Source organism: Onychostruthus taczanowskii, unplaced genomic scaffold (genome assembly GCF_017590055.1).
Source record: "Onychostruthus taczanowskii isolate IOZ18803 unplaced genomic scaffold, ASM1759005v1 scaffold1, whole genome shotgun sequence".
In the NCBI taxonomy this organism is placed as follows: domain Eukaryota; kingdom Metazoa; phylum Chordata; class Aves; order Passeriformes; family Passeridae; genus Onychostruthus; species Onychostruthus taczanowskii.
The window spans coordinates 2133500-2144478 of NW_024496525.1; the positions used below are offsets into that span (position 1 = coordinate 2133500).

At 47.9% G+C, this 10979-nt stretch overlaps 1 protein-coding gene across 2 annotated transcripts; it reads left to right on the forward strand.

Annotated features, from left to right (window-relative positions):
- The first annotated feature begins 628 nt into the window (after positions 1-628).
- On the forward strand, positions 629-10451 carry ARFGAP2 (ADP ribosylation factor GTPase activating protein 2). 2 transcript variants are annotated; one of them, XM_041397164.1, is made up of 17 exons: positions 629-959; positions 1203-1321; positions 2217-2289; positions 2812-2943; positions 3033-3113; positions 3910-3997; positions 4645-4701; positions 5254-5298; positions 6390-6442; positions 6825-6961; positions 7510-7641; positions 8120-8248; positions 8328-8456; positions 8836-8962; positions 9080-9170; positions 9283-9401; positions 9821-10451. In XM_041397164.1, the coding sequence occupies exons 1-17, from the start codon at positions 888-890 to the stop codon at positions 9839-9841; spliced, it is 1605 nt and encodes a 534-aa protein (XP_041253098.1). In that variant the 5' UTR covers positions 629-887; the 3' UTR covers positions 9842-10451. The 2 variants fall into 2 exon arrangements, with proteins under 2 accessions (XP_041253098.1, XP_041253106.1); XM_041397172.1 differs by lacking the exon at positions 5254-5298.
- The last annotated feature ends 528 nt before the right edge of the window (positions 10452-10979 follow it).

The window sequence follows — 10979 nt, forward strand, 5'->3', positions numbered from 1 at the left end:
CCTGCAGGAAACTGAAGGGACCTCATCCCTGATCATGGTCTTCAATACCCTCACTAGGGAAAGCATAGGGGCAGTTACTGACCTCTTCTTTTTAATGACCAATCAGGCCTAGGGTTGTCAGTGGCGATTTAGGTTTGATATTAGAGAAGAGTTCATCACCCAGAGGGTGTTTGGGCACTGGAACAGGCTGCCCAGGGAAGCGGTCACAGCACAAGCTTGGCAGAGCTCAAGAAGTGTTATGACAATGTTCTCAGGCACATGGCGTGACTCTTAGAGATATCCTGTGCAGGGCCAAGAGCTGGACTCGATGATCTGTGTGGGTGCCTTCCAGCTCAGGGCATTCTGTGGTTCTGTAGATCATTTCCAAACCACCGATCGTTTGTGCCAGTGTACCAGGCCGGGCGCCCCGAGGCTGGCTGCTGGAGCCCGTAAACGCTGCTCTGGGCTTTTTCCCCGCTAGCAGATGGCCCAGGGCAGGCACTGCCCCGTTGCTATTCTAAAGCTCCCTTCTGTCGGTCCGGCCCGCAGCGGCCCCAAAAGCAGAGCCCTGCGGCACAGCCAGCAGGGCTCCCCAGCAGCGCTGGGACTGAGGGAAGCGCTCCGAGCTCACGGGGGTCCCGGGCGTGCAACGTCCGATGTGCGCAGGGCGATGCCGCGACCCCCACGAGGCGTCCGGCCGACAGCCGGCGCAGTGGCCGAGGTGACCCGGATCTAACGCTGCCCCACATCCCGGCACCGGAGGGAAAGAGGGACCTGGCTCGCTTCTCACCCTCCACACCCACGGACGCGGCAGGGAGGGCCGGCCCAGCGCGGCTCTATCGCGGCCGCGGCGCCGATTGGGCCCGGCCGGCTGCCGTCCCCGCGGGGGTGTCTGGGAAGGAGAGATCATGGCGGCGGAGCCGAGCAAGACGGAGATCCAGACCCTCTTCAAGCGGCTTCGGGCAGCGCCGGCCAACAAGGTAGCGGGGAGCGGCCGGGGTCCGCCGGACTGTCCGTGCCGGGCTGTCGCTCCGCAGCCGCGGCCTGCGCTCCGACTGGGCCCCGGTGGGCTCCGGGCCGCGCTGCGGCGGCTGTTGGGGCGGCCGGGCAGGGGCCCTTGGGGAGCGCCTGGGCAGAGCGGCGGGGCCGCCGAGCTGTGGCAGGGCGTGACGGAGCGGCAGAGCCGTCGCTTCAACCTGGCTGTCCCTCTGCCTTCGCTTTAGTCGTGCTTCGACTGCGGCGCCAAGAACCCGAGCTGGGCCAGTATCACCTACGGGGTCTTCCTGTGCATCGACTGCTCCGGCGTGCACCGGTCCCTGGGCGTACACCTCAGCTTCATCAGGTGCGTGGGGAGCGCGGCGCGGCAGGCCTGGAGCAGCCAGCCCGCCTTGGGTGCGAGCGCGCAGGGACTGGGAGGGAAGGCTCCCCGCCGAGCCATCTCCTCGGGGTCATGAGGCTTGCTCGCAGGAGGGTCTGGGCCACTCAGCACTTCCAGAATGGGGTTTCCAAAGCACCTCAGGTGGAACGTCGACATGTTGCTGTCGCTAACCTTGCAGAAACGCTATCTGGAGTTGGCATTGTAGGAAGAGACGAGAGCGTGGTGTGTGAATCTTGCCAGTAAGGCAGCAGTGTGGTGTACGTAATTTTTTGTAATGCTGAGCAAGGCAAAAAGAGGAATATTGTTCAGTCTTTTTGGTATCAGCCTAATGGGGAAGATGGTATTGGCTTTTCAGCCTACTTCTTGTTTTCAGTGCTTGTGAAAATTAGCATTTTAAGTTAAGAGAACTGTGACCTTTACTTGTTATGAGAGAAATTGAGTAACTGGTATGAGACACTCTGTGTCCCTTAGCTTTACTTGGATGTATTCTCAGTTGCTTTGTCACGTGTTTTGGCCTAACCTGTGGGACGGGCTGAATATGAGTCTCTCATGTTGTGGCGAGATCACATGTAGAACGAAAGTTCTTGGCTGTGCTGTCCTAGCTCAAGCTCTGCCCTCCAAACAAGCAGTACAAGGGGGAGATCCTCAAAATTTGGATAAAAGCTGGTATTTTTCCTCACTTTAATAAAAGTTGAAATTAATTTTTTAGAGGAGCAAAGAAATTCCCAACGTATTCTTTCCACCTTTGTCTCCTACACTTTGGAACAGTAGTGAGATATCTCAGCATTTTAGGCCAGAGCTTGGTTTTGCATTTGGTTTGCCTGGTCTTTATTAATAGAAATTATTGGTTCTCATACAGGTCCACAGAGTTGGATTCTAACTGGAACTGGTTCCAGCTGAGGTGTATGCAAGTGGGCAGCAATGCCAACGCGGTGAGGAGCCTCTGTAGGCATTTTGCTTGCTTTCCCTCTTGCTAATCCACATCCTCTCTTTCTTTTTTTTTTTTTTTCTTTTTTTTCCTTTGTGTGGCTTTCTTGGTACCAGTCTGACCGGAATGTGTAATAAACGGGGGACTTTGTCAAGTGTGCTTGGAAGTCAGACTGTGACCTTTGCATGTGTTCTTTTCTGATGTTCAGGTCTCTCTTTTTTTGCACCTCATTTAAATGAGAGGCATAGCCTTCTTAAATGATATAAGTTAATAACACTGATCAGTTTGAAAGCTCATGCTCAGCTTTGTGACTCGGAATCATCTCTCTGTAGAGAAGGCAGATGATTTTCATAGGCCCCTGGAATGAGACTTCTGTAGAAAGCTGATCAGTGAATGGTTGGCTTATGCTGTGTTCTCAGCTTTTCATCCTCTGTCTCTGGGAAGTTTTCTTTTTCTGTTTAGTTTGTCTAGTGCTTCCTTGAGTATGATCTAGCAGTCAGGAGACTGAATATTCCTCTCTTTTCAGACTGCTTTCTTCCGCCAGCATGGCTGCACCACCACAGATGCCAATGCTAAATATAACAGTCGAGCTGCCCAGATGTACAGGGAGAAGATCCGGCAGCTGGCAAGTGCTGCCATGGCCAAGTATGGCACTGAGGTAAGTCTGAGAGCTCTGCAGTGCTAGATGGATAGTGCTGGATGCTGAGTCTTGTAGGATGCCTTCTTTTTTCCTTCTCCTCTCTTTAGTTGCTTATAGATGGACTGAGTGGAGCCCCTGGGCACTCCCCTGAGAAGAGTGATGCTGATTTCTTCATGGAGCACACACAGGTGAGAAGAGCTGCCTAAACCAGGCAGCCTTAATAGCTCTCCAATAGCCAGATGTTCAGCCAGGAGCAGTCCCACTTAGCTTAGAAGGACTCTGAATTGTATAATTAATCAGTAGGAATGTGGAGGAAGTCACATTCAGTCATCTGCCTGGGACACAGTCACAGGTCTGAACAGTCCCTGTCATATCCATGTCCTTTGTTTTTGAAACCATCTTTAGCTTCAAGAACTCAAAGCTACCACCTGTGCCCTGGAAGATGCTTTGTGTGCTGTGTTAATGCTTAGTTTCTTTGTACAGTTAAAGCAAGGACTAGCTATTACTTTGAACTTCTGGTTTAGAAGAAACTTTTCAGTGCATAGACCCTGCTAAACTGGATTTGGGCAACTGCACCATGCCAGGCAGACTTTCTCAGGTAATGCAAGAATTGTCTGTATGGCAAATAGAGACAGTGGAAGTGGAGATTAATTTTTTCCAGGAAAACTCATTCACACTTTCTCCCAGATTTAAACTAATTTTCTTTCACCTGGGAAGTCCTCACATTAGCGAGCTTGTCAAATGATTCTGTCATTCCTCCTGGCCTTATATTCAGCTTAGCTTCCTTTTTATTTTTTTCATTTTTGTCCTGCTAAGGGAATGTGGATTTGTCCATGTGTTATGTTCAAGGAAGGCATAGTCTGAAGTTTGGAATAAGTTTCCTTTGGCCTAAAATTGAATACAGATCACTAAACCTGTAGTAAATTCAGGATTGTTTGGTTCATTCATCTTCTGGAAATAACTGGAATTAGTATCTCCTTGCAGTCTTCCAGTACCTGGGATGTAGCAGATGCCAGCCAGAATCCTGCACAGTCTTCTCCAGAGATGGAAAAAGCAGCAAAGTCATCAGAAGGTAGTGAAGTTTCGAGTTCTTACTGAATAATTTTTCCAAGAACTTGCCTTCATTTCCAGGAGAATACAGTTCTGTACCACTGTTGGAAGGGCTGAACTTATCCTTTGGTTCAGGCCTGAAGGAGTGGAAGTTCTGCACACTCTTATGATGTTTAGTTCAATTAGTGGAGACTTCTAAAAACACTGTTCAGTTTGGCTCAGTTCTTCACTTTTCCTGAAATGTACACAAAACTGTTTTGGGGATTAGCTGCCCCATTTTCCTGCTTTCAGACATTATTTGTCTAAACAGTCTTCTCTACCCCTTGAATTTGGTGGGTCTGAAAATTACATAGGACAGAAAAATTTCTACGGTGAAGGACAAGGAAACCAAGAACCTGGGGGCACAACTGTAATTTGAAACAGCTTTGTATATTTCCCTGCAGAGTGTTTACTTTCTTGTACTGTGTTAAGAACACTGCAGAAGGAATAATTTGCTCTGTGGAGACATAAAGTTGTTTTGCTTGGGAAATTGCATATTTCAAGCTGTAACTGGATTTATTTGTGGGGGCAGAGGAGCTAGGAGAGATGTAGTGGAAGTGTGAACATACTGAAAAGAAGAGGGTTGAGAATCAATCTGCTGAGTGTTCTTTTCTGGTTTTCTGCCCGCAGATCCCAGCCAAGGTCCATCTATTGACTTGTTGAGCACATCTCCTAAGGCTCCTCTAGGTAAGACTCTTCAATCTCAGATCAGTCTTGCTCTTATACCTACTGCTTTAGGAGTAAGCTCAGTGAGGCTGGAAGCAATGAGCCAGTTTCAAGAATGTCTAAACAAGCTTATCTCCCTGTAGAGCCAGTACTTAGGATGTTCCTGAAACCCAAAACCAAGTCACAGCTTTCTGGAGGTTTCCTCCTCGTTTGGATAATTGAGTTCAAAGCTGTTGCTCTCCCAACAGCATGTTTTCCTGGTTTTGAGATTTGGACAAAACTTGGCATTTACATATCTAGAACTTGGGTGATCAGGGCCACGTGTCTGTTTTTTTTGTTTGTTTGTTTCCCCACAGAACCTTTGGAGGCAAATGAATTTTTAGCTTTCAGAATAATAGGGATTTCTATCTGATTCTCCCGTGCCATTACTGTCCTGGCTGCACACAGAACATCTAGCTAGAGCTTCTTCCCTTACTGAGAGCGTGCTCCTAGCCCACAGTGGGTTCATTCTGGGTGGAAAGCCTGTGTCCTCAAGTGTCTGTTCATTCCCCATGTTTTACGTCTCTTCCTCAGACATGTCCATGTATCTGTCAACACAAGGGGCCGCTCCTGCTGGAGGTAACTGGCTAACAGCTGGCCTGCGCTGGCTGCTTGTGACAGCTCTGCTTGCCCCTCCTGAGATTCTGCCTTCAGTTCTAACTTTAGCTTCCTGTGCTCAGAGGGAGAGAACAAGACAAAGCTTATATTGTTGTATTAAGATCTAAACCAGATATGTTGTATCTGTAAAGAGACCATATTAACGTTGCTGTTAAATGTTTCCTGAAATATAAAAATCTCCAAACATAAACCCAAACAACCTCGAATCAAGTGTTAGGAACAGCGAGCGGAAAACAGTTTCAGATAGTGTGAATGTTTTGAATCCCCTTTTTTAAAAAGACTTGTCATAAGACTAGAAAAGATAAAAGAAAATGTCTCAAGAATAATTTATGGGCTAACAAAAGTCATGTGGCTGTAGAAAGTCAGGAGACACACACACATGCAAAAGAAAAGCCCAAAAAGGGCAGTAAAAGATTTTGGATTTAACTATAGGAAGCTGAAAAATGTTTTGGGTAGTCCCTCTCTGCTTTGTTCTTAGACTTTTCCCCAGACATCTGCTGCTTGGCTGGCCCTTGTCTGGTTTTACAAGTGTGGCATGCCCTCAAGAGGGACAAGTGCAAGGTGTTGGGGGACCTGTTGCTTTTATAGCTTGCTGCACTTTAGGTCCATTTGTTTTTGTATGTTCATGTAAACACAACTTCAGAGTTCTTGCTGCTTTGTCCTTAAGGCATTGATGAGGCTCTGACCTTCACATGCCTCTGAAGCTGCATTTTCTTGAATTTGTGTATGGGATAAACCTAGTCTTTCTCTAACTACCCTGATACCTGCTGCATAACACTCAGAGGAGTTATTCACAGTTCTTAATTCAATTATAAGTTGCTCCAGAAATGGACATGCTTCTTTAGGCTACCATTCTTCAGCTGTGGAGCTTCTACGTGTATCTTTCTTGCCTGGGTGAAATTACCCACCCAGGCTTTTGATGTGAAGATGCATGGTGTGCCCTGGGCGCTACTGCAGCTGGACTGTGGTGGATGTTCGTGTGGGTTGCTGTCTAATTTTTGCCTCTTAAATTAATTCCCTTCTGCTTATTTGCTGCTTCCCTTCTTTTGCAGAACTTAAATCCTCCCTCATTGGAAAGAAGAAGCCAGGAGCTGCCAAGAAAGGGGTATGTCTGAGCTCTTTTATGGAGGGAAGGTCTTGCATTTCTGCTGTCCTTTCCCAGATTCTTGCTTTCTGCTTAACAAAGCTGTAGAGATCTGCTTTGGGGAGAGGAGACCTTAAGCAGCCTGTATATTATTGCAAAAAAACCCTGTCATTACTGGTTGTGGTCTGAAGCGTATGTGATTGATCTCTAAGTGTTGGCCACTGATGGATTAACTCTTGGATGTTCTTCCATACTGTGTTGCATACTCTTTTGGGTCTGTAGGCTGTGACTACACAGGGAAACTGAAGGCCTCATTGGTGAAGCAAGAAGTAGGATTCAGGTTTTCTTCTACGATGAACAATCTAGGATGAAGAATTCACAGGATTTTGTTCTTGTTTTTAAGCTGGGTGCAAAGAAAGGTCTTGGAGCCCAGAAGGTCAGCAGCCAGAGCTTCAGTGAGATTGAGCGGCAAGCCCAGGTGGCAGAACAGCTGAGGGAGCAGCAGGCAGTGGAGTCCAGGAAACAAGCTGAGGAATCCATGTAAGTGCCCTGTTTGGGATGAGTACCTTGCACACCTAATGCAGAAGTAGAGTGAGGTTAATGCTGTTCACCCTGGGACCACCAAATGTGACTGCAGAACATACTGCATGAGAGGAAGAGCAGTAGCTATATGCCACTATGGTCCTTGCAGCAGGGCACAAGTTATACTGCTGTATTTTATACAAATTAGCATTCCTGGAAGAGTGTAGGGAGCAGATACTTCTGTATTGTGTTTTTCCATTCACCTTTGGACATGACTAGAAAAGCCAAAAGCTGAACTGGATGAATCATTCTGAGTGCAGAGGTAGCGAGAAGATAGACATTGTCATGCTTACAGTAAGGAAATAATGGTTAGCCAAAGAATAATTGAATCCCAGTGGAGGAGATGGCAAAACAAGCAATAGCTTTTGTGCAAGGATTTTTGGCAGAGCTCTTGTGAAAGTGGCTGTTTTGAAGGCTGGTTGGGGTTACTTAATCACTTGTTCTTCTACAACATGGGCAGCGAGGGAGGGTAATGTGCTGGCACTCACCATGGCTCTTTCCCTCAGAGTCACCTCAATGCGACTGGCTTATCAGGAACTGCAGCTTGATCGGAAGAAGGAAGAGAAGAAACTCCAGAACCTTGAAGGGAAGAAACGAGAACAAGCAGAGAGGCTGGGCATGGGATTGGTGTCCAGAAGGTACTTGGCTGTAGATGGCATAGTATATACAGGTGTCTTGGAAGTACCCTGCTCTGGAGAAGTTTCTTGAAGGCAGTAGTTTGCTCTTGTATTAGATAAGGAGATGAGTTAAAGTGCTCATATGCTGTTCTCTGACTGAAAATGCTTCGGGCCCCGGAAGGAATAGGGACTCAGTTCAAAGGTTCTAGCTCTCATTTGAGCTGTTCCACAGATATGTGTGGCCTGTCAGTGTCTAGCACTAGAGCCCAGCTGCTTGAAAGGTGTCCCCCTGCAGAATCCTTGCTTTACAAAGGTAGCTCAAGACTTCTGAAGGAGCATAGATAAGTGATGAAGAGGGCTGACTTCCCCCAACTCTCCCTTAAAACTTGTGTCACCTGCCCTGCCCGTGAAAGCCAGATTCAGTTTTGAGGCAGACTGGTTGTAGGGACTGGATGCTGTCAGACCCATCAGCGCTGACTGTGCCTGTTTGTTGTGCTAGTTCTGTTTCACACTCGGTGATGTCTGAGATGCAAGTAATTGAGCAAGAGACACCGCTGGTAGCAAAATCTTCCCGCTCCCAATTGGACTTGTTGGAAGACGGTGGAAGCTTCACATCTGGACCCCCCAAGTAAGACTTAGCTTTAGTGTAGTTTTTGCTTATTCCTGAATTTTATGCCTGGTGTAAATTACCTACTTTTGGTACCTAGGTACAAATACAGTCCCTTCTCATTCGAAGACGCATTTGGCTCACGATGGGAAACGGACTCTTCATGGGGTGTGGACAGAGAGGAGGAACCGGAGGTGACTGTTTCCAGCATTCGGCCGGTTTCAGAGAGGTAAAGTGCTTGCCACTGCTAGTGTACCTTGTGCCCTTGCGTAGGGGACAGAGCATAAGTGTGGGAGCTGTGGCACTGATGCTGCTGTAGCAGGAGCCTTGTGCTGCAGAAAATGACTTGCACAGGCACAGACAAGCCCAAGAAAAAGGGCCTCGAGTGAAAGGGCCTTGGATACTTCTTTGCCTTTCATATCTCTAAGTTTATGCAGCCTTTGTGGTCACTGAGTGCTGACTGTCCTGAGATGGGGAGAGGAGAGCTGCAATTCAACTAACACTTAAGGATGACCTACTTGCCTTTGATTAGATGGGGTCTGAGACAGAAGTCTTGATTCTTTACTGTGTTGGTGAGCTTAATCTGAGATGTCTCCTTGTTTCCTCAGACCCACCAGTAGGCGGGAGATTGAGAACAGGCCATCCATGGTGGAATCCAATGAAGCTCGGCAGAAGTTTGCTGGGGCTAAAGCCATCTCTTCAGATATGTTTTTCGGGCGGGAGGCAGATGCTGAGGTAGATGCATTCTGCAGTGCTTACACTGGTACAGCTCTGGCTTTACCTCCTCCTGTTTGCTCAGGGCCTGCTTTGTTCCCTTCCTGTATAACCTTTTTGTTTTGTTTTCTGCTGCAGTATGAAGCCAGATCCCGGCTGCAGCAGCTCTCAGGCAGCAGTGCTATCAGCTCTGCAGACCTGTTTGGAGAGGCTGACAATGTGCACTCAGGTTTGTTAGCACTCACTGGGTTGAGGAAGGGGGCAGCTTTGGAAGACCTAAACTGGAGGGGATGCTTTCTGGAGCTGAGGGACTCTGGGCTAACTCATCCTGGTTCTTGTAGGTGGTGTGTCTATTGGAAATGTCCTGCCTGCAGCTGACATTGCACAATTCAAGCAAGGAGTGAAATCAGTTGCTGGCAAGATGGCTGTCCTGGCCAATGGGGTGATGAACTCCCTTCAGGTGAGTTTACATTATGGCAACTTGAGAAAGACTGTTGTTATGTTCAGGGACTTTCACCATAACCTGGCTTCCATTGGAATTATCACTATCTACCCAAATTATGTGGCAAGTCCCTGTCTTTTGTAGCTGTTGACTTCAGTACAATAGCTGAGCAATTGCAGGGGGCCAGTGAACTCTACTTGGCCAGCCTTACCCTCCTGCTGCACAGGACACCTTGTCATGTCAGATATACCTTCTCTCACAAATTCCAGGCAGAATTTTAGAATTCAAGGTCATTTTACCTTCTGCCTTTGTACAGTGTCCTGTCTAGATAAATTCACACTGCATTAAAATACCAAACCTCCCAGTTTCTTGTTATCTGTCTCTGGATTTTGCACAAAGGTGTTGTAGCAAGGTGTCTCTGTCTGTTTCCTCCTTAGGATCGTTATGGTTCATATTGATGACCCAGGGACTGCAAGGGGAAGCCAGCAAGAGGCACTGATGCCACCTTTGCCTGGAGTAAACTCCACAGGATTGTCTTATTTGTCTGGGTTGGGTGGGGAGGGGAGAAGGTAAGCGGAGGGGGTCAGGACATGGCTGTGCCCAGGATGCTTTCTGAATATCTCTGGATTCCACTCTATTAAAATTCAGTGTGCCCTCATACCCACTGCTATCTACTAGCCAGTGGAGACAGGCCTTCTTACAGGGTTAACCTCATTGCTGTAAAAGATATGACAGGAACTCCTGGGCTGCCCTCATCAGTGCTCCTGTCCTTCTTTGGCCCATACCTTAGCTCACCAAGTAACAGAGAAAAGGGGAATGCTATTTTTCTGAACATCGTGTGACATGACTGTTTTTTGTTCTGATCACTGCTCCCAATCCATGGTGCTGTGGAGTCCTCTGTATTTGCAGGGTTTGCCTTTTACCGTGATCTAGTCCTTTTTACTGTCTTCTAAACCAACATATATGAATGCGGGAGAAAAAAAAATCAAATCAAAGATTATTTTTTTAGCTTCTAACTACGTCATCAGCAAAAATGGCCCAGGTAAAGAAGTAAAGAAATTCACTGGATCCCTGGTTTATTTTGTTGCCCAGGTTTGGATCAGATCAAAGTACTGAGCCTCTGACTTAACCATGAGGTGCAGCTGTGAGGACTTGTAGTCCTGTTCAGCTTAGTCTCTGGTTTTAACAAGAGTGCTTTTCTCTTCCTTGGACTGTGGTGGTGAGGACTAGGTAGTAAGAAGAAGGGTGGGAAAGGGCTATTTGCACACTGTTAGCAAAGGAGAGGCTGGGGCTGTTTGTTCTGGAGCTTTCTGCCTGCGACTGGGAAGAGGCTTGCATGGGTTTCACCTCTCTTGACCAGCTATGGGGCTGTGGCAGCTACTCAGCTGCTCTGTGCTGATGTTTCACTTTGGTGGGGCATGAGGGGGGAAAAGTCGGGTCTTGTTCTTCTTTGTCTCTGTGCTCTGACGCAGTTGTGTCAATGTCACAATACCCACAGCAGGCTGGGGCTGCAGGGAGCAGTGGTGTGGCTGCCTCGGCTGCAGGGTGGTGGCAGTCCAGGCACTCAGGGGTGGGGCCGGCACCTTCCCCTGCTGA

Excerpts from the sequence above, each read along its gene's own strand:
- ARFGAP2 (XM_041397164.1), top strand. The coding sequence starts at position 888 with ATGGCGGCGGAGCCGAGCAAGACGGAGATCCAGACCCTCTTCAAGCGG. Across the intron at positions 4,702-5,253 it reads ATCTCCTAAGGCTCCTCTAG|ACATGTCCATGTATCTGTCA; the intron begins GTAAGACTCTTC and ends TCTCTTCCTCAG. Across the intron at positions 8,963-9,079 it reads GGCGGGAGGCAGATGCTGAG|TATGAAGCCAGATCCCGGCT; the intron begins GTAGATGCATTC and ends TTTCTGCTGCAG.